This window comes from Scyliorhinus torazame, chromosome 25 (assembly GCF_047496885.1).
Source record: "Scyliorhinus torazame isolate Kashiwa2021f chromosome 25, sScyTor2.1, whole genome shotgun sequence".
NCBI lineage: Eukaryota > Metazoa > Chordata > Chondrichthyes > Carcharhiniformes > Scyliorhinidae > Scyliorhinus > Scyliorhinus torazame.
Window position 1 is genome coordinate 16986821 of NC_092731.1, and position 27580 is coordinate 17014400.

At 49.5% G+C, this 27580-nt stretch overlaps 1 protein-coding gene across 2 annotated transcripts in view; it reads left to right on the forward strand.

Moving 5' to 3' along the window:
- LOC140402364 (G-protein coupled receptor 4-like) overlaps positions 1–6245 on the forward strand; it is a 76741-nt gene extending 70496 nt beyond the window's left edge. For both annotated transcript variants that reach the window (XM_072490097.1, XM_072490096.1), the window contains one exon: positions 3541–6245. In XM_072490097.1, coding sequence (XP_072346198.1) covers positions 3819–4880 — 1062 coding nt within the window. In that variant the 5' untranslated portion in view covers positions 3541–3818 and the 3' untranslated portion in view covers positions 4881–6245. The remainder of the gene's footprint in view (positions 1–3540) is intronic.
- The last annotated feature ends 21335 nt before the right edge of the window (positions 6246–27580 follow it).

Genomic DNA, 27580 nt, shown 5'->3' on the forward strand with positions numbered 1-27580 from the left:
CCCAGGACCTCATGGGTGGGAGACCTCCTTTCCCAGAGCTTTGAGTCCCTGTCGGAACTGAGTTACACCAGGAATCACTGTCACCTTCACCACCTGGGTGGTAGTTTGTCGAAGCGTAAATCCAGCCAGTTGGAACCATAAATTTCCATTCGGCCCCTCGAGTCTGTATCAAACCTCCGAAAGAGCACCCTACCCAGGCCCACTCCCGCCCACCCCGTAACCCTATAACCCCACCTAACCTGCACATCTTTGGACTGTGGGTGGAAACCGGAGCACCCGGAGGAAACCCACGCAGGTACGGGGCGGACGTGCAAACTCCACACAGACAGCGACCCGAGGCCGGAATCGAACCCGGGTCCCTGGCGCTGTGAGGCAGCAGTGCTAACCACTGTGCCAGCCCAGAAACCACATGGGTTTAATTTCCATTATGTTTGGAACCTCAATCTCGATCCCGCTAGTCCACGCCTCCAGTGACGATTAGCCTCCGGCAAATATGACCAGCGTCCGAAGCCATTCGGGCCCTCTGCTGGAAAACCTTTCCTTGCTTCGAGCAACCGGAACTCCAACCTGAACACTCTGCTTTTTTTTTTTTCTTCTTGGGATGCGAGCATTCGTTGCCCATCCCTAATTGCCCGTAGGAAGGTGGTGGGTGAGGTGGCACCTTGAACCGTTGCAATTCCCGTGCTGCTGTGGGGTCTGGATTCAGGTGCGCCAGACTACCTAAGGACTTGGGGCAGATTTTCTAGCAATGCACCTTTGACGTGACTGGATGACCCTCCCCACAGTGTCCCCACTTTGCCATTGTTTCAATCGCTGTCACATTCTCCCCGTGTCTGCGTGGGTTTCCTCCGGTTCTCTCCCACAGTCCAACGATGCGCAGGATAGGTGGATTGGCCAGGCGGAATTACCCCCATGTGTCAAAAGGATAGGTGGGGTTACGGGGACAGGTCGGGGGGGGGGGGGGGGGCTGGGCCTAAGTGGGGTGCTCCAGAGGAGGGTCGGTGCAGACTCGATGGACCGAATGGCCTCCTTCTGCACTGTAGGGATTCTACGATTCGATGAGATTAGCACTTGTGCCACCTTCATTAACTAGAATCATAAGAGTGTTTACAGAAAAAGGCCTCTCGGCCCATTGTGTCTGAGCTGGCTGAGAGATGAGCCACCCAAACTAATCCCACTTTCCAGCACTTGATCCTTAGCCCTGCACTTGCAAAGCATTCCCAGGCACCAGCTACAGAGAGTCCTCACTGATAAGCGACACTTTAAGAGAAGCACGGTTTCCCATAGGAACCAATATTAAAGCCAGAGTTAAGTTCCTGAGGTCTTAGGGTCAAATGAATGCCACTGAAGGTGTGCAAGTGTAAAACCACAAAAACTCCAGGTACAGGTATCATCGATTACTTTCTTGTTTCAAATAGACGCGGGTACAGATATTAATTGGGTTTCAGTTCCTCCCACTCCCTTGCATCAGATTCAGATTGGATTGGATTGGATTTGTTTATTGTCACGTGTACCGAGGTACAGTGAAAAGTATTTTCCTGCGAGCAGCTCAACAGATCATTAAGTACATGAGAAGAAAAGGGAATAAAAGAAAATACATAATAGGGCAACACATTTGAGCCAAGGATCCGCAGAGCGCGTGGGAGCTGAAGATCAAACATGATCTTGTTGAAGGACAGAACTGGCTCGAGGGATTGGATTTGGGTTTATTGTCACGTGTACCGAGGTACAGTGAAAAGTATTATTCTTTGTTCAGTCCGGATAGATCATTCCATACATGAAAAAAACATAGGACATATGATAAACACACAATGCAAATACATAGACGCAGACATCGGGTGAAGCATACTACTGGGTAGTACTACCCAGTAGAGAGGATGTGCGGAGAGATCAGTTCAGTCCATAAGAGGGTCGTTTAGGAGTCTGGTAACAGCGGGGAAGAGAGGGCAGCACGGTGGCGCAGTGGTTAGCACTGCAGTCTCGCGGCGCCAAGGTCCCAGGTTCGATCCCGGCTCTGGGTCACTGTCCGTGTGGAGTTTGCACTTTCTCCCCGTGTTTGCGTGGGTTTCGCCCCCACAACCCAAAGATGTGCTGGGTAGGTGGGTTGAACACGCTAAATTGCCCCTTAATTAGGAAAAAAAATGAATTGGGTACTCTAAATTTATTTTTTGAAAACAGCAGGGAAGAGGTTGTTTTTGAATCTGTTCGTGCGTGTTCTCAGACTTTTCTATCTCCTGACCGAGGGAAGAGGTTGGAAGAGTGAGTAAGCCGGGTGGGAGGGGTCTTTGATTATGCTGCCCGCTTTCCCCAGGCAGCGGGAGGTGTGGATGGAGTCAATGGATGGGAACCCCTGTGTCCATTTCATACATTCTTCTGCTTGGGCAAAGGGAGGTGGGTCTTATAAAAAATCAGTCAAAGAAATCCCCTTGCATGGGCAGCACGGTGGCGCAGTGGGTTAGCACTGCTGCCTCACGGCGCCGAGGTCCCAGGTTTCAATCGCGGCTCTGGGTCACTGTCCATGTGGAGTTTGCACATTCTCCCCGTGTTTGCGTGGGTTTCGCCCCCACAACCCAAAGATGTGCAGGTTAGGTGGATTGGCCACGCTAAATTGCACCTTAATGGGAAAAAATGAATTGGGTACTCTAAATTTAAAAAATAATAATTTTTAAAAAAAAGAAATTCCCTTGCATAAATACTATCCTCTGAGATGTGAAAAGTCTGGGTTTCGGCTGATGTCTTGATCAGGTTTGTCTGCCCACCACAGTTGAATAGCTTGAGGATTGTGGTGAATGTATTACTGCTACCATTCACCATTGTAATTGCATTCCATTGTATTGTATTATGTTGATGCCCTTGTGGGCTCCGCCCCCTCAGGGGAGGTATATAGAGCTGCAGCCTGTAGGCGGCACTCAGTACAGAGCAGTCGCAGGTAGGCACAGTTCTAGCTGATTAAAACCACTGTTCACTTCAACTCTCCGTCTCCTGTTGATGGTCGCATCAAGGATACACACTCCCGAGTTTCAAACATGAAGAATGGAATATTCATGGAATCATAGAATTACCACAATGCAGAAGGAGGCCATTTGGCCCATCAAGGCTGCGCTGACCCTGTGAAAGAGCGCCCTACCTAGGTCCACTCCCCCACCCTATCCCCATAATCCTGTAACCCCACCTAACCTTTGGACACTTAAGGGGAAATTTATCATGGCCAATCCACCTAACCTGCACGTCTTTGGACTGTGGGAGGAAACCGGAGCACCCGGAGGAAACCCACGCACACACGGGGAGAATGTGCAAACTCCACACAGACAATCACCCGAGGTCGGAATCGAACCCGGGTCCCTGGCGCTGCGAGGCAGCAGTGTTAACCACTGTGCCGCCCACATTGAGGGAGGAATTTGCTTTGCAAATGGAACCATTCACCAGCAGGAGAGAGGGGGAGGACACTGGAGAATGGTGCAGGCCCATTAGTTGTTGTACAATGACCCGATGTACCGTTGCGACTATTGCTAAAATAAGTCATTCCGTTTTGTTTTTCAGGCGTTGTTCGACGGGGCACCCATCAGCATTCAACGCCTGTGCCACCTAACTTTCAAATGATTGGGGCGACGCTGGGCACACTTTGTTAAGATTGTCATCTCATTGTTGGAACTCGGCCTTTAGTGAAAGCAGTCGCTCACTCGTCAATGGAACATTGTGAATTGGCTGGGTTGGCTGATCTTCGCTGTCAGTTACTCAGCTGGTGATGTGTTCCGGGCGATGGGTTTGACCGAGTTACGAAGATTGTGACAGCCCGCCCAGCTTGCGCAGAACCCAAAATGTGCAACACCAGCTACGATAGCTGCGACGTCGATTCCAGACTCGACAGCCTCTTCCCACCAACCCTGTACATCCTCGTCATCGTGATTGGACTGCCGACCAACTGCCTAGCTCTGTGGGCAGCGTACCTGCAGGTCAAGCAGAGGAACGAGCTGGGCGTCTATCTCCTCAACCTGTCCATCTCCGACCTCCTGTACATCGCCACTTTGCCGCCATGGATTAACTATTTCCTCCACCAGGACAATTGGATTCTGGGCCCGGAATCCTGCAAGCTCTTTGGCTTCATCCTCTACACCAACATCTACATCAGCATCGCCTTCCTCAGCTGTATCTCGGTCGACCGCTACCTGGCCGTGGCCCACCCGTTGAGGTTCGCCAAGATCCGGCGGGTGAAAACCGCGGTCATCACCAGCGTGGTGGTCTGGACAATCGAGATTGGGGCCAACTGTGCCCCGCTCTTCCACAACGAGCTCTTCGAAGACCGCTTCAACCACACCTTCTGCTTTGAGAAGTACCCCATGGAGAGGTGGGTAGCACAGATGAACCTTTACCGTGTTTTCATCGGGTTCCTATTCCCCTGGGTGTTGATGCTCTTCTCCTACCAGGGAATCCTCAAGGCGATCAAAGGGAACTTGTCGACAGAGAAGGAGGAGAAGGCGAAGATCAAGCGCCTGGCGTTGAGCCTCATCATCATCCTCTTGCTGTGCTTTGCGCCTTACCACATCATCCTGCTTCTGCGGAGCGTCATGTACCTGAGCAGACCCTGGGACTGCAGCTTCGAGGAGAACGTCTTCACGGCCTACCATGTCTCACTGGCCCTCACCAGTCTCAACTGCGTGGCTGACCCCATCCTTTACTGTCTGGTCAACGAGGGCGCCCGCAGTGATATGACAAAGGGCCTGGCGCCCCTGCTGAGGTTCTTTGCTGGCTCCAAATCGACGGACATCGCTCGGTCAGTCACTCTCGACACTCCTCTCTCCTCTAAAAAATCCCAATATTTCAACATTGATTTGGTGGTGCTGAGGGAGGACTGCATCCCGATGAAGACTTTGAGTATATAAAGAATTTAAGAACTAAAATAAAATCTAAGGGTTATAAGATGTTATAGTATTGCCACCTTCATAAATGTATATTTTATAACATTCCTGTGTGCGGTAATGATTTACGTTTTTTAAAAAAACCTTATTTAAATCATTTTGAATTCCTTCAGAATCCTTACCACCAGGCCTCCATTTTCCTTGTTTTCCCAATGTCGAGTTTTCTGTCTCTTTCTCACGAGTGGTTGCTTGCACGTCATCTTGTCGTTGGTGAGCGGGAATGGTCTAGTCTTGGCATCTTGCCAATCTCCCAATAATATCCCTCATAGTCAATCTAACCCTAACCCCCCTCAACTTTGACCCCCTAATAACGCAGCCTCCAGCCCAATTCAGGAGAATTAGCAACCCCCTCCCCGCAGTTTGAAAACACTCTCTACCTGGCTGATTGTGGATAGCACAATTGCTTCACAGCTCCAGGGTCCCAGGTTCAATTCCCCGCTGGGTCACTGTCTGTGCGGAGTCTGCAATCCTCCCCGTGTCTGCGTGGGTTTCCCCCGGGTGCTCCGGTTTCCTCCCACAGTCCAAAGATGTGCGGGTTAGGTGGATTGGCCATGATAAATTGCCCTTAGTGTCCAAAATTGCCTTTAGTGTTGGGTGGGGTTACTGAGTTATGGGGATAGGGTGGAGGTGTGGACCTTGGGTAGGGTGCTCTTTCCAAGAGCCGGTGCAGACTCGATGGGCTGAATGGCCTCCTTCTGCGCTGTAAATTCTATGATAGCCTATGACCTGCGCCTGGACGTAATGTCAAAGTGGAACAGGGCTACAAGACACCCACCATCAAATAGTTGGGATTTGGCGTTACTTGTACTTGACTACATCGCCTGGTCAATAGAATGTTTTAAGCCGCTTGATATAATTTAGCCAAAGTCTTACAACTGGTCGAGGATAATCATTTTATTTTTTAAATTCGTGCGCAGGATGCAGGGGTCACTGTTTAGTCCCAATATTTATTGCCCATCCCTAATTGCCCCTTGAGACGGTGGTGGGTGAGCCCGCCTTCTTGAGCCGCTGCAGTCCCTGAGGTGTAGGTACACCCACAGTGCTGTTAGGGAGGGAGCTCCAGGATTTTGACCCAGCGACAGTGAAGGGACGGCCGATATATTTCCAAGTTGGGATGGTGAGTGGCTCGGAGGGGAACCTCCAGGTGGTGGGGTTCCCTCATACACTGCTGCCCCTTGTCTTTCCAGTTGCATGGTAGAGCTGGCTCGAGGGCCGAATGGCCTATTCGTGCACCTATACATATCGAGGGATATGGGGACAGTGCGGAAATAATTGGCGTTGAGGTCACAGGGTAGTGTCAAAGGAGACTTGGCGAGTTGCTGCTGCCACTGGGAGTCGGTGGTGGAGGGAGGGAACGTTTAAGGTGGTGGGTGGGGTGCCAATCAAGCGGGGCTGCTTTGTCCTGGATGGTGTAGAGTTTCTTGAGTGTTGTTGGAGCTGCCCTCATCCAGGTAAGTGGAGAGTATTCCATCGCACTCCAGACTTGTGCCGTGTAGATAGTGGACAGGCTTTGGGGAATCAGGAGGTGAGTTACTCTCCGCAGGATTCCCAGCCTCTGACCTGCTCTGGTAGCCACAGTATTTATACGGCTGGGTCCAGTTCAGTTTCTGGTCAATGGTAACCCCCAGGATGTTAATAACGGGGGAATTCAGTGATGGCAATGGCATTTCCCCAACAGGTCAAAACAGTTCACCTGTCCAGGTACATATCAGAGAAAACTGAGTGTTGACAGAAATGTGCTTTTTGTCCCACAGTTCCCCCTGAATGGTGGGAAATGGTTCCACCAGGGGGGAGCTGTTGCACCCAGCATCTGTTGTAGGCTGATTTTCTGGCTAATGTGCATGGGGAGAGCCTATCACAGCGGAGCTCGATCCGTCCCTCCCCAACATCCTCACACGATGATCATGAGGTGATTCTCCCTCTCACGTCTCCCACCCCATCCTTTACCCTGGGCATCGAGACCAATGATGCCAGTTCACCTTCCCAACTGGCATCGGTTCTCCACGAACACAATGCAGGCTGGGCACTGCGCCCTCCAAGATCTCTGCGCAACACCATTTCTGGCCCCTTGAGCATGGCTGGGTTTTTTTAAATATTCGTTAACTGGGATATGTCCATCCCTAATTGCGCTTGTAACCTGATGGTGCAGCAGCTCCCTCAGTCTTCCATTACCAGGACACCAACCCTGCTTCAATGAACGTAGCAGCAGATGTACCTAAAAAGCAAGGGTTAGGGCAGCATGGTGGCACAGTGGTTAGCACTGCTGCCTCACGGTGCCGAGGTCCTGGGTTCGATCCCGGCTCTGGGTCACTGTCCGTGTGGAGTCTGCACATTCTCCCCAAGTCTGCATGGGTTTCACCCCCACAACCCAAAGATGTGCAGGGTAGGTGGATTGGCCGCGCTAAATTGCCCCTTAATTGGAAAAAATGAATTGGGTCCTCTAAATTTAAAAAAAAAATGAAAAGAAAGAAAAAACAAGAGTTGACCTTTTTAAAAGATAAATTTAGAGTATCCAATTATTTTTTTCCAATTAAGGGCAATTTAGCGTGGCCAATCCACCTAACCTGCACATCTGGTGCTGGTTTAGCACAGGGCTAAATCGCTGGCTTTAAAAGCAGGCCAGCAGCACAGTTCAATTCCCGTACCAGCCTCCCCGAACAGGCGCCGGAATGTGGCGACGAGGGGCTTTTCACAGTAACTTCATTTGAAGCCTACTTGTGACAATAAGCGATTTTCATTTCATTTTTCTTCCATCTTTGGGTTGTGGGGGTGAAACCCACGCAAACACGGGGAGAATGTGCAAACTCCACACGGACAGTGACCCGGGGCCGGGATCGAACCCGGGTCTTCGGCGGCAAGAGTTAACCTGGTGAAGCTACAACATATGGCCAAAGAGATGTAGCATGCTGTGGACCAAACTAAGCGATCCCACATTTAATGAAGCAGATCTAGGCTCTGTTCAAACCTCCTCCAGTCACGAATAGTGGTGGACAATTAAACTAACAAGAGGAGGAGGAGGCTCCATGAATGTCATATAGTATAACATCCCTACAGTGCTGTAAGAGGCTATTTGGCCCATCAAGTCTGCACCAAAGCTTGGTTGAAACAGTTGAATGCACTCGATAGAGGAAAGCCTGACTATATTCCCGCCAGGGTTGTTATGGCCTGTGCTTTCGATTAAGGCTTCCTCCATCTTGCTGCGCAACCTATGTATGGGCAGCATGGTGGCACACATGGCTAGCACTGTGGCTTCGCAGCGACAGGGTACCAGGTTCGATTCCCCGCTGTGTCACTGTGCGGAGTCTGCATGTTCTCCCCGTGTGCGCCTGGGTTTCCTCCGGGCGCTCCGGTTTCCTCCCACAGTCCAAAGACGTGCAGGTTCGGTGGATTGGCCGTGATAAATTGCCCTTAGTGTCCAAAAAGGTTAGATGGGGTTATGGGGTGGAGGGAGGGAGATAACCTACAAATGAGATCCAGACCTTTCAGGAGTATAATTAGGAAACACTTTGACACACCGTACAAAGAGTGGGAGAAGTTTGGAATTCTGTTCCATAAACAATGGTCGATTGTTGACTTTGAATCTGGGGTTGATCATTTATTGTCCTCCAAAAATATCAAGAGACCGGTGTCCGTAAGGCGGGTGTGTGGAGTTAGATCACAGCTTGGCCAAGATCCTCAGTGAATGATTGATTGACTGGCGGAACACAGTTGGAGGGGCTGAATGGCCTGCTCCTGCTCCTGGGTTGCTAAAATTTACATGAGGAGATATGCAGACAGGTGGCCAAAACCCTTAGCTTTATTAGTTTTATGGAGCGTCTTGATGGAGGAGAGAGAGTCGGAGAGGTTTAGGGAGGGAATTCCAGAGGTTGGGGGCCCCCAGGCAGCTGAAGGAGCGGTTAAAATCAGGAACTGTGCAAAAGGCCAACAGAGAGAGAGAGAGAGAGTGTCACCAGCCTCAGATGCAGTAACAATTGGAATAAAATTCATTCAGATAAAAATTGAAATCACAGTCGTATCTCGGAATCTGAAGTTAATGCAGTGTTGAAATATAAAAATTAGAAATGGACAAAAATCATCCTCCGAACACCAGGTGTCGCTAGTGCGCTTGGTGAATTGGGAGTAACTAAGGGCTACAAATTGGTCCGCATCATTTTTGGACGCAGGTGGTCGTGAATCATGAACTGCCCGCACCTGTTGAGGAGGAGGTTCCTCACCTCTTTTATTTGATTGGATCAGAGGGCCGAGTGCATCCCTTACTGTTGTACACCCCCCTGTTCAGCAGGGAGTCGAGCAGCACTGCTAATAGCACGTGGTGCCGGCCTCCTGCTCTTAAAGACAGTCTGTCCCCCTCAGAGCAAAGCTGCACTGAATTACAGGAGACTGACTAACGCTCTTGCTGCACGTTTAGATGAGGAAAATGGAACAACAGGTCAGAGAGAAGACCCCTGGGTCACAAATGAGGCACTGGAAGCCTTAATGGTAGAGTTGAGCAAGGGGAGAAACATCACGGCTCCTTGACGATGTCACAGGCCACGATTCCGCTGATTCTGAAGCGGGACAAGAGCCCGGAGCTGTGTGGGTCCTACAGGCCGATATCCCTGTTGAATGTGGATGCTAAATTGCTGGCCCCGGAAGGTAGGGAGGTGGAGGTAGTGATCGCAAAGGATGCATAAAAGGCTTTTGATCGGGTAGAATGGGATTATCTGTGGGAGGTACTGGGACGGTTCGGATTTGGGCGGGGCTTTATTGACTGGGTCAGGTTGCTGTAACAGGCTCCTGTGGCAAGTGTACGGACGAATAGGACAACATCGGACTATTTTAGACTGCACTGGGGGACGGGACAGGGATGCCCCCTCGCCCCACTGTTGTTCGTGCTATCTATAGAGCCATTGGCAATTGCTCTGAGAGCCTCGAGGGGCTGGAAGAGGCTGGTCCGGGGGGGCGGCGAGGGGCACAGAGTCTCGCTCCATGCAGACGACCTGCTTCTGTACGATTTGGACCCAATAGAGGGGATGGAAGAAATCATGAGGATTCTCGGGGAATTTGGCCGGTTTTCGGGGTATAAGCTAAATATGGGGAAAAATGAGATGTTTGCGGTCCAGGCGAGGGGACAGGAGAGGCGATTGGGCGAGCTACCGTTTAGATTAGCAGGGGGAAGCTTTAGGTACCTAGGCATTCAAGTGGTGCGGGAATGGGATCGGCTGCATAAATTAAATCTGGCCCGGCTAGTAGACCAAATGAAGGACGATTTTCGGAGATGGGACGCGCTTCCATAGTCACTGGCTGGGAGGGTGCAGGTGGTGAAGATGATGGTCCTCCCTAGATTCCTGTTTGTGTTTCAATGTCTCCCCATCTTTATTCTGCGGTCCTCTTTTAAACGGGTCAACAAAGTGATCACGGGTACTCCACCAGCCCCGTGGTGGTGACGGGCCTGAGAGTCTGGGGGCAATGGAGGAGACATGTGGGAGCAGAGGGAGCATCGGTCTGGTCCCCAATCTGTAATAATCACCGGTTTGCCCCGGAAAGTATAGACGGGGGGTTCCGGATATGGCGGAGAGCAGGGATTGAGAGGATGGGGGATATGTTTATAGAGGGGAGCTTTCCGAGTATGAGGGCGCTGGAGGAAAAGTTTGGGTTGGCGAGGGGAAACAAATTCAGGTATCTGCAGGTGCGGGACTTCCTACGTAAACAGGTGTCAACCTTCCCGTAGGTGAGAACTTTGGTGATAGTAGCCACAATTCGATTACGTTTACTTTAGTGATGGAAAGGGATAGGTATATACCGCATGGCAAGAGTTATATCTGGGGGAAAGGCAATTATGATGCGATGAGGCAAGACTTAGGATGCATTGGATGAAGAGGAAAACTGCAGGGGATGGGCACAATGGAAATGTGGAGCTTGTTCAAGGAACAGCTACTGCGTGTCCTTGATAAGTATATACCTGTCAGGCAGGGAGGAAGTGGTCGAGCATGGTAACCGTGGTTTACTAAGGCAGTCGAAACACGTGTCAAGAGGAAGAAGGAGGCTTATGTAAAGATGAGACATGAAGGTTCAGTTAGGGCACTCGAGAGTTACAAGTTAGCTAGGAAGGACCTAAAGAGAGAGCTAAGAAGAGCCAGGAGGGGACATGAGAAGTCTTTGGCAGGTAGGATCAAGGATAACCCTAAAGCTTTCTATAGATATGTCAGGAATAAAAGAATGTACATAGATCCCTGAAAGTTGCCACCCAGGTTGATAGGGTTGTGAAGAAGGCCTATGGAGTGTTGGCCTTTATTGGTAGAGGGATTGAGTTCCGGAGTCGGGAGGTCATGTTGCAGCTGTACAGAACTCTGGTCCGGCCGCATTTGGAGTATTGCGTACAGTTCTGGTCACCGCATTATAGGAAGGACGTGGAGGCTTTGGAGCGGGTGCAGAGGAGATTTACCAGGATGTTGCCTGGTATGGAGGGAAAATCTTATGAGGAAAGGCTGACGGACTTGAGGTTGTTTTCGTTGGAGAGAAGAAGGTTAAGAGGAGACTTAATAGAGGCATACAAAATGATCAGGGGGTTGGATAGGGTGGACAGTGAGAGCCTTCTCCCGCGGATGGATATGGCTGGCACGAGGGGACATGACTTTAAACTGAGGGGTAATAGATATAGGACAGAGGTCAGAGGTAGGTTCTTTACGCAAAGAGTAGTGAGGCCGTGGAATGCCCTACCTGCTACAGTAGTGAACTCGCCAACATTGAGGGCATTTAAAAGTTTATTGGATAAACATATGGATGATAATGGCATAGTGTAGGTTAGATGGCTTTTGTTTCGGTGCAACATCGTGGGCCGAAGGGCCTGTACTGCGCTGTATTGTTCTATGTTCTATGTTCTATGTTCTAATGACTAGGGTAAGAGTAGGGCCAGTCAAGGACAGTAGTGGGAAGTTGTGCTTGGAGTCCGAGGAGATAGGAGAGGTGCTAAGTGAATATTTTTTGTCAGTATTCACACAGGAAAAAGACAATGTTGTCGAGGAGAATACTGAGATTCAGGCTACAAGACTAGAAGGGCTTGAGTGTGAAAATAGATAAGTCCCCTGGGCCGGATGGGATTTATCCTAGGATTCTCTGGGAAGCTAGGGAGGAGATTGCTGAGCCTTTGGCTTTGATCTTTAAGTCATCTTTGTCTACAGGAATAGTGCCAGAAGACTGGAGGATAGCAAATGTTGTCCCCTTGTTCAAGAAGGGGAGTAGAGACAACCCCGGTAACTATAGACCAGTGAGCCTTACTTCTGTTGTGGGCAAAATCTTGGAAAGGTTTATAAGAGATAGGGTGTATAATCATCTGGAAAGGAATAATTTGATTAGAGATAGTCAACACGGTTTTGTGAAGGGTAGGTCGTGCCTCACAAACCTTATTGAGTTCTTTGAGAATGTGACCAAACAGGTGGATGAGGGTAAAGCAGTTGATGTGGTGTATATGGATTTCAGTAAAGCGTTTGATAATATCCCCCACGGTAGGCTACTGCAGAAAATACGGAGGCATGGGATTCAGGGTGATTTAGCAGTTTGGATCAGAAATTGGCTAGCTGGAAGAAGACAAAGGGTGGTGGTTGATGGGAAGTGTTCAGACTGGAGTCCAGTTACTAGTGGTGTACAACAAGGATCTGTTTTGGGGCCACTGCTGTTTGTCATTTTTATAAATGACCTGGAGGAGGGCGTAGAAGGATGGGTGAGTAAATTTGCAGATGACACTAAAGTCGGTGGAGTTGTGGACAGTGCGGAAGGATCTTACAAGTTATAGAGGGACATAGATAAGCTGCACCGCTGGGCTGAGAGGTGGCAAATGGAGTTTAATGCAGAAAAGTGTGAGGTGATTCATTTTGGAAGGAATAACAGGAAGACAGAGTACTGGGCTAATGGTAAGATTCTTGGCAGTGTGGATGAGCAGAGAGATCTCGGTTTCCATGTACATAGATCCCTGAAAGTTGCCACCCAGGTTGAGAGGGTTGTTAAGAAGACGTACGGTGTGTTAGCTTTTATTGGTAGAGGGATTGAGTTTCGGAGCCATGAGGTCATGTTGCAGCTGTACAAAACTCTGGTGCGGCCGCATTTGGAGTATTGCGTGCAATTCTGGTCGCTGCATTATAGGAAGGATGTGGAAGCATTGGAAAGGGTGCAGAGGAGATTTACCAGAATGTTGCCTGGTATGGAGGGAAGATCTTATGAGGAAAGGCTGAGGGACTTGAGGCTGTTTTCATTAGAGAGAAGAAGGTTAAGAGGTGACTTAATTGAGGCATACAAGATGATCAGAGGATTAGATAGGGTGGACAGTGAGAGCCTTTTTCCTCGGATGGTGATGTCTAGCACGAGGGGACATAGCTTTAAATTGAGGGGAGATAGATATAAGACAGATGTCAGAGGTAGGTTCTTTACTCAGAGAGTAGTAAGTGCGTGGAATGCCCTGCCTGCAACAGTAGTGGACTCGCCAACACTAAGGGTATTCAAATGGTCATTGAATAGACATATGGACTATAGGGGAATAGTGTAGATGGGCTTTAGAGTGGTTTCACAGGTCGGTGCAACATTGAGGGCCGAAGGGCCTGTACTGCGCTGTAATGTTCTACCGCTAAGGGGGATTCAGGACAGGGTAGTTTCCAGAGGGTAGGTAGGAGAAGGGAGAGTCTCGGACATTTACAAGGAACTTATGGGGTCAGAGGAGACGCAGACCGAGGAGCTGAAGTGCAAGTGGGAGGAGGAGCTGGGAGGTGAGATAGAGGATGGTCTGTGGGCAGACGCGTTGAGTAGAGTCAACGCGTCCGCAACATGTGCCAGGCTCAGCCTGATACAATTCAAGGTCGTTCACCAGGCTCACATGACAGCGGCCCGATGAGCAGATTCTCTGGGCTGGAAGACAGGTGTGCAAAATGTGCGGGAGGACCAGCGAACCATGTCCACATGTTCTGGGCATGTCCGAAGCTCAGGGGATTCTGGGAGGGGTTTGCGGACGTCATGTCCACGGTGTTAAAAACAAGGGTGGCGCTGAGTCCAGAGGTGGTGATTTTCGGGGTGTCGGAAGACCCGGGAATCCAGGAGGAGAAAGAGGCAGACGTTCTGGCCTTTGCTTCCCTGGTAGCCCAGAGACAGATACTATTAGCTTGGAGGGGCTCAAAGCCCCCGAAGTCGGAGACCTGGCCATCGGACATGGCTAGCTTTCTCTGTTTGGAGAATATCCAGTTCGCCCTGAGAGGGTCACTGTTAGGGTTCGCCCGGAGGTGGCAACCGTTCGTCGACTTCTTCGCGGAAAATTAATCGTCAGCAGAAGGGGGCTTAGTTTAGCTTCGAGTAGGGGGTTAATAAAGGTGGGACCTGTAAGGGAGGGAGACGGCTTTTGCACTATGTTTATAGTTTCATGTACATTGTTTATTGTGTTGTTACAATACCAAAAAATACCTCAATAAAATGTTTATTTTAAAAAAACATTCAGATACTTCAGCTCACTCTGCCAATGCTGCCAGCTTCACATCTACCTCCGCTGCCTCCAGGTGCCTTCAGCTGTTCAACTCTGGCAGGCATTTCACCATCAAGCTCAATGCTCTGCAATCATTGACGTTCTTCTCTCCGCAGAATCCCCTCCCCCATGCCAGCCTTCCTGTTTCAGCGGCTACCCATCCCCAACTGGGACTCATTGGGCCTTTTCCCTCTCATTTGCCTCCCCCAAACCCCCCTCAGAGGGTGGTCACATTTTGTTGGGGTACAAGTCCTGATGGCCCGGTGTTATCCTCACCAGTTGGTGCTGGGCAGAGAGTTGTCCATAAGCTATTCGCCCTGGGAATCAGCACAGATGAGGCCTGAACTGCCACCCACGCACCCAACAGGCTCCAGCGGGCACCGGGATGTGAGAAGCGGCCTGAATTCTGCTCTTGGGCCCACCCTCCGACACCCACTGCGGGGGGCGAGCATCGATATCGAGGGTGGAATCTCATTACTTAACTTAGAAGATTCTAAGGCGTGTCGGTCACACGCAGATCCCGGCCCCCGATGGTGTCTGAGCCCCCCGCCCCCCCCCCCCCTCCTCCCCTGGGCCATAGTCCAAGTAACAAGGCCGCCTCTTGAGCGCCCTGTCCAATGAGGGACGGCGCGCGTTTTTCCGCAGGAGGGAGGGCCAATCCTAGCCTCCCGAGGTTGTGGGTGGGCGACTGTCCCACAGGGCGAGGCGGGCACTGCCCAGGTCGGCGGGAGGCCAGAAGGGGGCCCCAAGGCGGTGGCACCATCTGAAGGCTTCTTGATTTCTTTGTCCTCTGAAAATGACAACAATAATGGTGGCCAGAGCTGGCAAGCCGTCAGGCGAAGGCCTGAGGCTTCAGCTGGGGCCCTCCGGCGCCAGCAATCCCTGGGATAGGGGCGGGATTTATGAGGCCTGGGTGGCCGCCTCCAACTATCTGCTGGACTTTGACTACAGCGGGGGTCTATCTGTCATCGGGATGAACCCAATAGTGCCAGAAATATGACCCCAAGTGGTACTTAATTGCTGTTAATTGGCTGCCTACTCCTGCTGGGCAGGTCGTCAGTGTCAGCCTGATGCCATCTCCAGCGAGATCGCTTGGAGGTGGGAACACTTTCCTGCCCTCCATTCCCCCCCCCCCCCCCCCCCCTCCGTAGCTCCATCCATCCCCCCCCCCCCCCGCCACCCCCCTTGAAGCCGGGCTATGAGGTTGTCGCTCTTGAGTTCAATGATTGACGGGGGGACTGCGAATACAAGACACGCAGGTGTGGCACCAGTTACTCTAGAATCTGTCAGATAGAAATGATGCCCCAGGGTCTAATACTCCGTAAACTGTACCTCCAGGGATTGATCCTCTGGGAATGTTACTCCAGGGTCTATTACTCAATAAACTGTAACTCCAGAGATTGCCTCACTGTTATTCCAGCCACTGCTTCTGTAGGGACTGTTCCTCTGAACCACACCCATCCCCAAAAGTGTTGTATCTGATTGGGACCCTTCTTATCTGCAATATTTGTATTTGATAATGGGCTATACCCAACGAGCTTGGGGTCAGGGGCGGGCTGTTGGGTTGGGAGGGGGGGAAATCAGATTTTATTTTTTGGTTGATTTAAAAAATATGATGGTTGGAATTTAGAAATTTCCAGAGGTCCTGCCCAAGCAAATGGGCGCCACACCAACTGGATGGGCAAGATCTCTTATCGTTCGAGATCTGCATTAAGTGCCAACAACCATCTGGGCGGTGCGGTGGCACAGTGGTTAGCACAGCGGCCTCGCAGCGCCAGGGACCCGAGTTCAGTTCCAACCTCTGGTGGCTGTCTGAGTGGAGTTTGCACGTTCTCCCCGTGTGTGCGTGGGTTTCCTCCGGGTGCTCCGGTTTCCTCCCACAGTCCAAAGCTGTGCAGGTTGGGTGGATTGGCCGCGCTAGATTGCCCTTAGTGTCCAAAATTGCCCTTAGTGTTGGGTGGGGCTACTGGGTTATGGGGATAGGGTGGAGGTGTGGACCTTGGGTAGGGTGCTTTTTCCAAGAGCCGGTGCAGACTCGATGGGCCGAATGGCCTCCTTCTGCACTGTAAATCCTATGATAATCTAGAAACACTCCATTCAGCCCCCTCTTCTCTATACTGGCGTTTACACTCCACGCAAGCCTCCTTCCATCCCTCCTCTTCCTCACGTCCCATCTGTAGAACCTTCTATTCCTTGCTCCCCCGTGTCCTTATCTGAGTTTCCCTGTGAATACCTCAACCGTTCCCCCTGTGGTACTGAGTTCCACAATCCCACCACTCGCTGGGTAAAGAGTTTTTTTGTTTAGAATTCTAAATCAGATTGATGTGTGTCTACCTTATGTTTATGACCCGTGGGTTTTTTTTCTTGTTCATTGCTTTTCTTTCACTGAAACAAGGGAAGAGACCGTTTTGTAATTAATGCCACCCGATTGGTGCAGGGTTAGTGTGACTGCACCCAATAGGAATGAGGTCCTCCAGCACTGACTAGAACCTTACCTACTGACGTGAAGGACCATTGTCCCATTGTTCTTCCATTTTATGTCGTACTGTAATGATGATTTTCTATTGGAGCCAATGAGATTGACTTGAATTCAAGCATTTGAATGCAGTCGATGGTTTGAAAGACTCTCTCGGTTCACATCAACATTGAAGAGTTTGGTACTAATGTTTGCACTCTGTAAATAAACGGTTTATGCATATTACTGCTCATTGGTATCTCTTGTCCTGTGATGTCCTGCTCAAAAGCAGCCAACATGACGAAGAATGAGAAGAAATAAGAAGAATAATTCCTCAAATCCGTCTTAATGAGCTCCCCCTTTATTCTGCGACTCCGCCCTCTGGTCCTACCCTCTCCCATGAATGGAAACATCCCCCCCCCCAACATTTACCCTGTCTGACTCCCTGAGAATCTGATATGTTTCAATCATATCCCCTCTCATTCTCCTCAACTCCGAGGTGGACAGACCCGACCTGTTTAATCTTTCCTCGTCTGGCAGTCCCTCCATCCCTGCGATCATCCCAGTAAACCTCCTCTGTAACTGCCTCCAGTGATAATATATCTTCCCTGAAATAAGGGCACCGAGACTGTGCCCGGTATTCTAAATGCGGCCTCACCAGAACCTTGTACAGTTGCAGCGAAACCTCTTTATTTTTATGCTCCATCCCCATAGAATCGCTACAGTGCAGAAGGAAGCCATTTGGCCCATTGAGTCTGCACAGACCCTTTGAAAGAGCACCAACTCTGCTGCCGTATGCCCATAACCCCACCTAACCTGCACATCTTTGGACACTAAGGGGCAATTTAGCACGTCCAATCCACCAAACCTGCACTTCTTTGGACACTAAGGGATAATTTAGCACGGCCAATCCACCAAACCTGCACATCTTTGGACACTAAGGTATAATTTAGCATGGCCAATTAACCTAACCTGCACATCCCTAGACACTAAGGGACAATTTAGCACGGCCAATCCACCTAACCTGTACATCTTTTGACACTAAGGGGCAATTTAGCACGGCCAATCCACCTAACCTGCACATCTTTTGACACTAAGTGGAAATTTAGCACGGCCAATCCACCTAACCTGCAGATCTTTGGACTGTGGGGGGGAACCGGAGCACTCGGAGGAAACCCATGCAGACACGGGGGAGAACGTGCAGACTCCGCACAGACAGTCACCCGAGGCCAGAATCGAATCCGGGTCCCTGACGCCATGAGGCAGCAGTGCTAACCACTGTGCCGCCTTAAAATAAAAGCCAGTATTCCATTCGCTGTAGGCTAGACAGGGTACTATTTCCTGCCCTAAAGGGCAGGTGGGTTTTTACGATAATCAACAATTGGTTTTGAGGGTCCACTATTACTGAGACTAGGGGCAGGATTTCCCGGGACCGGAAATTCCCACCTGAGGTCAACAGACCTTTGACCTGTCCGTCCTATTTACCGTCCCCCCCGCGACGATTCCTGTGGCGGGCGTCACTGAAAGATTTAGGCCGAGCTTTCAATTCCGGATTTATTAATCAAAATTAAGTTGAATTTAATCCGGGCCCCTGGACTCCTATTCCAGTGACATTCCCACTGCACCACCGTCTTCCCCCAGTTGGATCACTGCCCGTTGTGCCTTACCAACCAAAGGCACAAGAGGTCAGACTGTGATCTTTGACCTTTGAGGTGAACTAGTCAGCCAGATAGTTTCAAGGTTTATACGTGGTCTTTGGTGAATTCCAATCTTAATACTTGAGGTAATACCAGGTATTGCAGAACCTGAGAGGTGGATGACCATTGGCTAGACTTAGGAGTCTACCATTGGCTAACGTACATAGCTCCGCCCTGAGAGGCAGGGTATAAGAACCAATGCCGTCCCAGCAGCCTTCACTTTCTGTATCGAAGCTGCTGGGTACAGTTCTATCTGATTAAAGCCGATTAATTATGACTCACCTTGTCTCGAGAGTAATTGATTGTGCATCAATACTCTCGTGGGGTGGGGGAGGGGCAGGGAGGGGGGGGGGGGGGGGAGTTCAAATCAAAACTCTCCAAATTAAAAGATGTTTACATTTAAATATCATCTTTCCCGACCTCAGGACATCCCAAAAGGTTTTTGAAATGTTGGAGATAGTTTGCCTTTCCAGGGTCATTTTGAGGCAAACTGGAAATGTTCAGGTTCGAAAGTGGTGATGTTTGGTCCTTTTTTGAGTTTGCGCGATACACAGCGAACAATGATCCGCGCGGGATATCCATCATCCCACAGGAGAGCTTTGATGTGCTCTATTTCTCAGTAAAGTTTGCAAGGCAGCGCGGTAGCACAGTGGTTAGCACTGTTGCTTCACAGCGTCAGGGTCCCAGGTTCGATTCCCGGCTTGGGTCACTGTCTGTGCGGAGTCTGCACGTTCTCCCCGTGTCTGTGTGGATTCCCTCCGGGTGCTCCGGTTTCCTTCCACAAGCCCCGAAAGACGTGCTTGTTAGGTGAAGTGGACATTCTGAATTCTCCCTCTGTGTACCCGAACAGGTGCTGGAGTGTGGCGACTAGGGACTTTTCATAGTAACGTCTTTGCAGTGTTAATGTGAACCTACTTGTGACAATAAAGATTATTATTATTATAAAGGCGCAGGGCAGGGCAGCACGGTGGCAGGACTGCTGTCTCACGGCGCCGAGGTCCCAGGTTCGGTCCCGGCTCTGGGTCACTGTCTGTGTGGAGTTTGCACATTCTCCCCGTGTTTGCGTGGGTTTCACCCCCATAACCCAAAGATGTGCAGGGTAGGTGGATTGGCCACGCTAAATTGCCCCTTAATTGGAAAAAAAATGGATTGGGCACTCTAAAATTTTTTTTAAAAAATTATTATAAAGGTGTGCAAATGGCACATATTTACGAGATTATAGTGCATGGAGCGATAGGAATGACCACGTGCGTAATGGCCAGTGAAAATAGGCGTGAGGTAGGCCCCGCACTTGCTAACACTTTCATCGCTTTCCACAGGAAACCCGTTTTTGACGGAAAGAACACCAACCTCCTATCCTGTGCATATTTAAAATAGTGGGCGATATGTTCCCTGACTTTGAGTCCACCGTCACGGGTCAGGATTTCTTTATATAATACAGTCCAACGTTCTCCCTCTGCTCGATTGAGAAATCCTCAAATAGATTTCCCACCACTGTCGACCTTCACCGGTCAATATTGACATTGGAATTCGGTCAGCTCTGGGGGGCCTCATCAGCAATCTTGTGAATAGGGCTCTTTTTCAAAATTCATGCGGGTGTCGCTGGGTAGGCCCGAGTTTATTGCCCATCCCTAATTGCCCCTTGAGAAGATGGTGAATGAGCCGCCTTCTTGAACCTGCTGCAGTCCATGTGGTGTAGGTACACCCACCGTGCTGTTAGGGAGGGTGTTCCAGGATTTGGGCCCAGCGACGGTGAAGGAGCGGCCGATATATTTCCAAGTCAGGATGGTGAGTGGCTCGGAGGGGGACCTCCAGGCGGTGGGGATCCCACCTCCAATACTCCAGGGCTGCCAACTGTGATTAAATGTATTCCTGGAGGTCTCGTCACATGACTTGTTCCCCTCCCCTCCCCTTCCCCCAACGTTCGAGCCATTGCGCGGCCAACACGTCCATCCTTCTGACGGACGGCCTTCCTGCGCCAATCGGAAAGCAAAAATTGGATGACGGTTGACTAACATCCAAACAGCGACCCCTCCCCCCATTTTCAATGTTTATACATCTGGTGGAAAGGACAAACAAAAATGTTTTCGAACTTCCCGATGATGATTTTCTTTCTCCAGGGTCGCACACGGCAGTTGTCCTCGAGGTTAATCTTCCTCGAGGAGGCTCCAGGCCAATCCCGGAGCGTTGGCAACCCTACCCTGCACTTGTTCAGGGCTCTTCTTCTCCTTTGGGCTCCTGCCTAGGGTCCTATGTTCCCTCCCTCAATCAGGACAAGACGCAAGCCAGTGGAGTAGAGGCGAGAAGCTTCCACCTGACATTTTGCCAGGGCGATTGGAAGTTTGGAGAGCTGACACTACACGTGTAGTGTCTCCCACCCACCCTCCTCCTCTAACCTAATAATAAGACCCATTGGTGTAAGGTAAGTGCCATATTATATTATATATTATTAGCATTGTGCAGGCCAAGGATTGGAGGTGGAGGAGCAGTCTCTGTCAGCGAGAGAACCTGAGAACATCTCAGAAGGTAAGCAAGTGATTTTTACTTTTATACCTTTTTTCAAATTGTGTGTGTCGGGGGGGACAGAAAAGCTGTGACCTGAGTGGCTGGTTGGGATTCTAACCTAAATTTTTTTGACTATTTGGGAACTAATTAAACATAATAACTTAATTATAATTTAGAGGATATCTAAGCCAGAGATCGGAGGATATTATAGTTAGCTATCGCATTTCTATTAGAAATCTAGTGCTAGGAAACAGATAGTTGACAGTAACTTTGTAATTTAAAAAAAAAAAAAGTATTTATAAAAAAAAAGACAAATTTTAATTTTAATTAATTGACGCAATGTCAGTTAGAGGGGTGCTGTGCTCTGACTGTGAGATGTGGCAGGTCCGGGAGGCTTCCAGCGTCCTGGATGGCTTCATCTGCAGAAAGTGCACCCAACTGCAGCTCCTCACAGACCGCATGGTTCGGTTGGAGCAGCAATTGGATGCACTTAGGAGCATGCAGGTGGCGGAAAGCGTCATAGATCGCAGTTATGTAAGTGTGGTCACACCCAAGGTGCAGGCAGAGAAATGGGTGACCACCAGAAAGGGCAGGCAGTCAGTGCAGGAATCCCCTGTGGTTGTCCCCCTCTCGAACAGATATACCCCTTTGGATACTGTCGGGGGGGATAGCCTATCAGGGGAAAACAGCAGCAGCCAGAGCAGTGGCACCACGGCTGGCTCTGATGTTCAGAAGGGAGGGTCAAAGCGCAGAAGAGTAATAGTTATAGGGGACTCTATAGTCAGGGGAACAGATAGGCGCTTCTGTGGACGTGAAAGAGACTCCAGGATGGTATGTTGCCTCCCTGGTGCCAGGGTCCAGGATGTCTCCGAACGGGTAGAGGGAATCCTGAAGGGGGAGGGCAAACAGGTAGAGGTCGTTGTACATATTGGTACTAACGACATAGGCAGGAAGAGGCATGAGGTCCTGCAGCAGGAGTTCAGGGAGCTAGGCAGAAAGTTAAAAGACAGGACCTCGAGGGTTGTAATCTCGGGATTACTCCCTGTGCCACGTGCCAGTGAGGCTAGAAATAGGAAGATAGAGCAGACAAACACGTGGCTAAACAGCTGGTGTAGGAGGGAGGGTTTCGGTTATCTGGACCACTGGGAGCTCTTCCGGGGCAGGTGTGACCTGTATAAGATGGACGGGTTGCATCTAAACCGGAGAGGCATAAATATCCTGGCCGCGAGATTTGCTAGTGTCACACGGGAGGGTTTAAACTAGTATGGCAGGGGGGTGGGCACGGGAGCAATAGGTCAGAAGGTGAGAGCGTTGAGGGAGAACTAGGGAATATGGACAGTGTGGCTCTGAGGCAGAGCAGACGGGGAGAAGTTGCTGAACACAGCGGGTCTGGTGGCCTGAAGTGCATATGTTTTAATGCAAGGAGCATTACGGGTAAGGCAGATGAACTTAGAGCTTGGATTAGTACTTGGAACTATGATGTTGTTGCCATTACAGAGACCTGGTTGAGGGAAGGGCAGGATTGGCAGCTAAACGTTCCAGGATTTAGATGTTTCAGGCGGGATAGAGGGGGATGTAAAAGGGGAGGCGGAGTTGCGCTACTTGTTCAGGAGAGTATCACAGCTATACAGCGAGAGGACACCTCAGAGGGCAGTGAGGCTATATGGGTAGAGATCAGGAATAAGAAGGGTGCAGTCACAATGTTGGGGGTATACTACAGGCCTCCCAACAGCCAGCGGGAGATAGAGGAGCAGATAGGTAGACAGATTTTGGAAAAGAGTAAAAACAACAGGGTTGTGGTGATGGGAGACTTCAACTTCCCCAATATTGACTGGGACTCACTTAGTGCCAGGGGCTTAGACGGGGCAGAGTTTGTAAGGAGCATCCAGGAGGGCTTCTTAAAACAATATGTAAACAGTCCAACTAGGGAAGAGGCGGTACTGGACCTGGTATTGGGGAATGAGCCCGGCCAGGTGGTAGATGTTTCAGTAGGGGAGCATTTCGGTAACAGTGACCACAATTCAGTAAGTTTTAAAGTACTGGTGGACAAGGATAAGAGTGGTCCGAGGATGAATGTGCTAAATTGGGGGAAGGCTAATTATAACAATATTAGGCGGGAACTGAAGAGCATAGATTGGGGGCGGATGTTTGAGGGCAAATCAACATCTGACATGTGGGAGGCTTTCAAGTGTCAGTTGATAGGAATACAGGACAGGCATGTTCCTGTGAGGAAGAAAGACAAATACGGCAATTTTCGGGAACCTTGGATGACGAATGATATTGTAGGCCTCGTCAAAAAGAAAAAGGAGGCATTTGTCAGGGCTAAAAGGCTGGGAACAGACGAAGCCTGTGTGGCATATAAGGAAAGTAGGAAGGAACTTAAGCAGGGAGTCAGGAGGGCTAGAAGGGGTCATGAAAAGTCATTGGCAAATAGGGTTAAGGAAAATCCCAAGGCTTTTTACACTTACATAAAAAGCAAGAGGGTAGCCAGGGAAAGGGTTGGCCCACTGAAGGATAGGCAAGGGAATCTATTTGTGGAGCCAGAGGAAATGGGCGAGGTACTAAATGAATACTTTGCATCAGTATTCACCAAAGAGAAGGAATTGGTAGATGTTGAGTCTGGAGAAGGGGGTGTAGATAGCCTGGGTCACATTGTGATCCAAAAAGACGAGGTGTTGGGTGTCTTAAAAAATATTAAGGTAGATAAGTCCCCAGGGCCGGATGGGATCTACCCCAGAATACTGAAGGAGGCTGGAGAGGAAATTGCTGAGGCCTTGACAGAAATCTTTGGATCCTCGCTGTCTTCAGGGGATGTCCCGGAGGACTGGAGAATAGCCAATGTTGTTCCTCTGTTTAAGAAGGGTGGCAGGGATAATCCCGGGAACTACAGGCCGGTGAGCCTTACTTCAGTGGTAGGGAAATTACTGGAGAGAATTCTTCGAGACAGGATCTACTCCCATTTGGAAGCAAATGGACGTATTAGTGAGAGGCAGCACGGTTTTGTGAAGGGGAGGTCGTGTCTCACTAACTTGATCGAGTTTTTCGAGGAGGTCACTAAGATGATTGATGCAGGTAGGGCAGTAGATGTTGTCTATATGGACTTCAGTAAGGCCTTTGACAAGGTCCCTCATGGTAGACTAGTACAAAAGGTGAAGTCACACGGGATCAGGGGTGAACTGGCAAGGTGGATACAGAACTGGCTAGGCCATAGAAGGCAGAGGGTAGCAATGGAGGGATGCTTTTCTAATTGGAGGGCTGTGACCAGTGGTGTTCCACAGGGATCAGTGCTGGGACCTTTGCTCTTTGTAGTATATATAAATGATTTGGAGGAAAATGTAACTGGTCTGATTAGTAAGTTTGCAGACGACACAAAGGTTGGTGGAATTGCGGATAGCGATGAGGACTGTCTGAGGATACAGCAGGATTTAGATTGTCTGGAGACTTGGGCGGAGAGATGGCAGATGGAGTTTAACCTGGACAAATGTGAGGTAATGCATTTTGGAAGGGCTAATGCAGGTAGGGAATATACAGTGAATGGTAGAACCCTCAAGAGTATTGAAAGTCAAAGAGATCTAGGAGTACAGGTCCACAGATCACTGAAAGGGGCTACACAGGTGGAGAAGGTAGTCAAGAAGGCATACGGCATGCTTGCCTTCATTGGCCGGGGCATTGAGTATAAGAATTGGCAAGTCATGTTGCAGCTGTATAGAACCTTAGTTAGGCCACACTTGGAGTATAGTGTTCAATTCTGGTCGCCACACTACCAGAAGGATGTGGAGGCTTTAGAGAGGGTGCAGAAGAGATTTACCAGAATGTTGCCTGGTATGGAGGGCATAAGCTATGAGGAGCGATTGAATAAACTCGGTTTGTTCTCACTGGAACGAAGGAGGTTGAGGGGCGACCTGATAGAGGTATACAAAATTATGAGGGGCATAGACAGAGTGGAAAGTCAGAGGCTTTTCCCCAGGGTAGAGGGGTCAATTACTAGGGGGCATAGGTTTAAGGTGAGAGGGGCAAAGTTTAGAGTAGATGTACGAGGCAAGTTTTTTACGCAGAGGGTAGTGGGTGCCTGGAACTCACTACCGGAGGAGGTAGTGGAGGCAGGGACGATAGGGACATTTAAGGGGCATCTTGACAAATATATGAATAGGATGGGAATAGAAGGATACGGACCCAGGAAGTGTAGAAGATTGTAGTTTAGTCGGGCAGTATGGTCGGCACGGGCTTGGAGGGCCGAAGGGCCTGTTCCTGTGCTGTACATTTCTTTGTTCTTTGTTTGTTCTTTGACAGCAATCCAGCTGAATGTGTGTAGAGTTCTTTAGCCCAGCTCGCCACAAGAATAATAAAACGGAAAACATTGAGAAGACAACGGGAGCTGAAATGTGATATTGCAGCGTGTGGGAACACCATTTGCAAAATGCTCAGTGTATTACGATCCCAGACGAGAACGCCAGCAGTTGCTAGGATACCGGACAGAAACCCCAATATTTTATTTGATTTGTCAGATTGTGAGGAAAGGATACCTTGCTCCAGGAGTGATCCTACGCACAAATAGGGTTATGGTATATTAAACAAACGTGATTGCTAACACGGTATTACTAACTGTAATATCATAAAGACCGTAGCTTACAATCACCAGTTAAACAATGCTTAACAATACAATAAAGCAATAACTCCTAACTGCTATCCTTATCTCCACTCAAGCAGCACCCATCTCTGGTCAAAATCCACTTTTAAATACAGTTAGTAGACCCAGGAATACTTGCTTAATTGGAGATGTCGTGGATACCTTGCTTTGGGAGTGAGATATCCTTCAGGAGCGAACTTGCAGATTCTTGCCTGTCTCAAACTACTGTTTAACCTGCCAGCCTTTTGAGAAACAGTCCGGTTCATAAGCAAAACTTTAACTCGCTGTTTTGAGAGGAACTGCCCCTGTTCACAGACGGATCAAAACTCTCTGTTTTCAGAGAAACTGCTGGTCTGTCCACATCCCAATCTAAAACTGAATTTCAAAACCGAAATCTCAAGACCTGACTGCTTCATCCCCTGGCTCCTCCCAATAACTACATCACCTTACTAAGCTTAACGCAATGTCTCTCATTATCTACTCCCCAGGGAGCCTTTTTTAGATAAATAAAATTCCATTAGCCCAACTTTTACAATGCTTTAATTTCGTGGCAATTTTTCTATTAGAGGGGTCAATAACCAGGGAGGCACAGATTTAAGGTAAGCAGTTGAAGGTTAAGGGGGGAGTTGAGGAGAAACCTTTTCACCCAGAGGGTGGTGGGAGTCTGGAGTCAGAAACTTTCTGAACATTTAAGAAGTATTTAGATATTCACTCACGCCACTGTAATCTCCAGGCTTACGAGCCAAGCGCTAGAAAATGGGATTAGTGCAGTCAAATCTTTGGGTTTTTCTTGTTTTGTTTTTAAATTTAGAGTACCCAATTAATTTTTAACAATTAAGGGGCAATTTAACGTGGCCAATCCAACTACCTGCACATCTTTGGGTTGTGGGGGCGAAACCCCGCAAACACAGGGAGAATGTGCAAACTCCACACGGACAGTGACCCAGAGCTGCGATCAAACCTGGGACCTCGGTGCCATTAGGCCGCAGTGCTAACCACTGCTTGGCGTGCTGCCCTAGTCAGATCTTTGTTGACCGGCATGGATAAAATGGGCAGAATGGCCTCCTTCTGTGCCGTAAACGTCTATGAATCTATGAAAGGAAAGACAAGATGACGACTGATCCAGAGTCCTCGTGGTATAGAATCGTCTGTATCAAGCATGAGGCCTGTATAGTGAGGATCGCGATTCGAACAATTCTCCCTTTACTCTTCCTGCAGCTGTGTCCACATCAAACCCAATGAGAAACTTGGCTGAGGAACATCAAATTATTTTGCTGCGGGATGGGATGGGGTGGGGGAAGTGGGGGTGAGGGGGGGCGGGGGTGGTGGACATGGTCTTCCTAGCCTCTTCCTAGCCAGCAGAGTGAGGAGAGGCCATTTCATCTCGGACAAGAAAGCTGCATTGACATAGCGCCCTTCACAACCTCAAGACATCCCTAAGACGTGGGAGCAGAAGAAGGCCGTTCGGCCCATCGAGTGTGCTCCACCGTTCGATGAGGTCACGGCTGATCTGATAATCCCCAACTCCACCTTCCCATTGAATACGCCCATCAGGGGGTCGGAGAAGGGGCTCTATTCGAGATGGGGGCTGTTTATCTTCTTCAAGACTCAGCAATCGTCAGCAATTGCGAGGGGGGGCAGATAGGAAGAGGTGGGGGGGGGGGTTTACACAAAGAAATGGTGTACAGGGTGAGTTGTTTGCTTATTATGAAAATTATATAAAGTTGAATGAGTGTTGTGTATCTAGTAAAATGGAAAATGTCCTGAATAAAAATATATATTTTTTAAACTCCACTTACCCGCTTTATCCCAATAACCCTCGATCTCAGTCTCGAACACACTTAGCGGCCCAGCCTCTACAGCTCTCTGAGGTAAAGAATTCCACAGATTCACTGCCCTCTG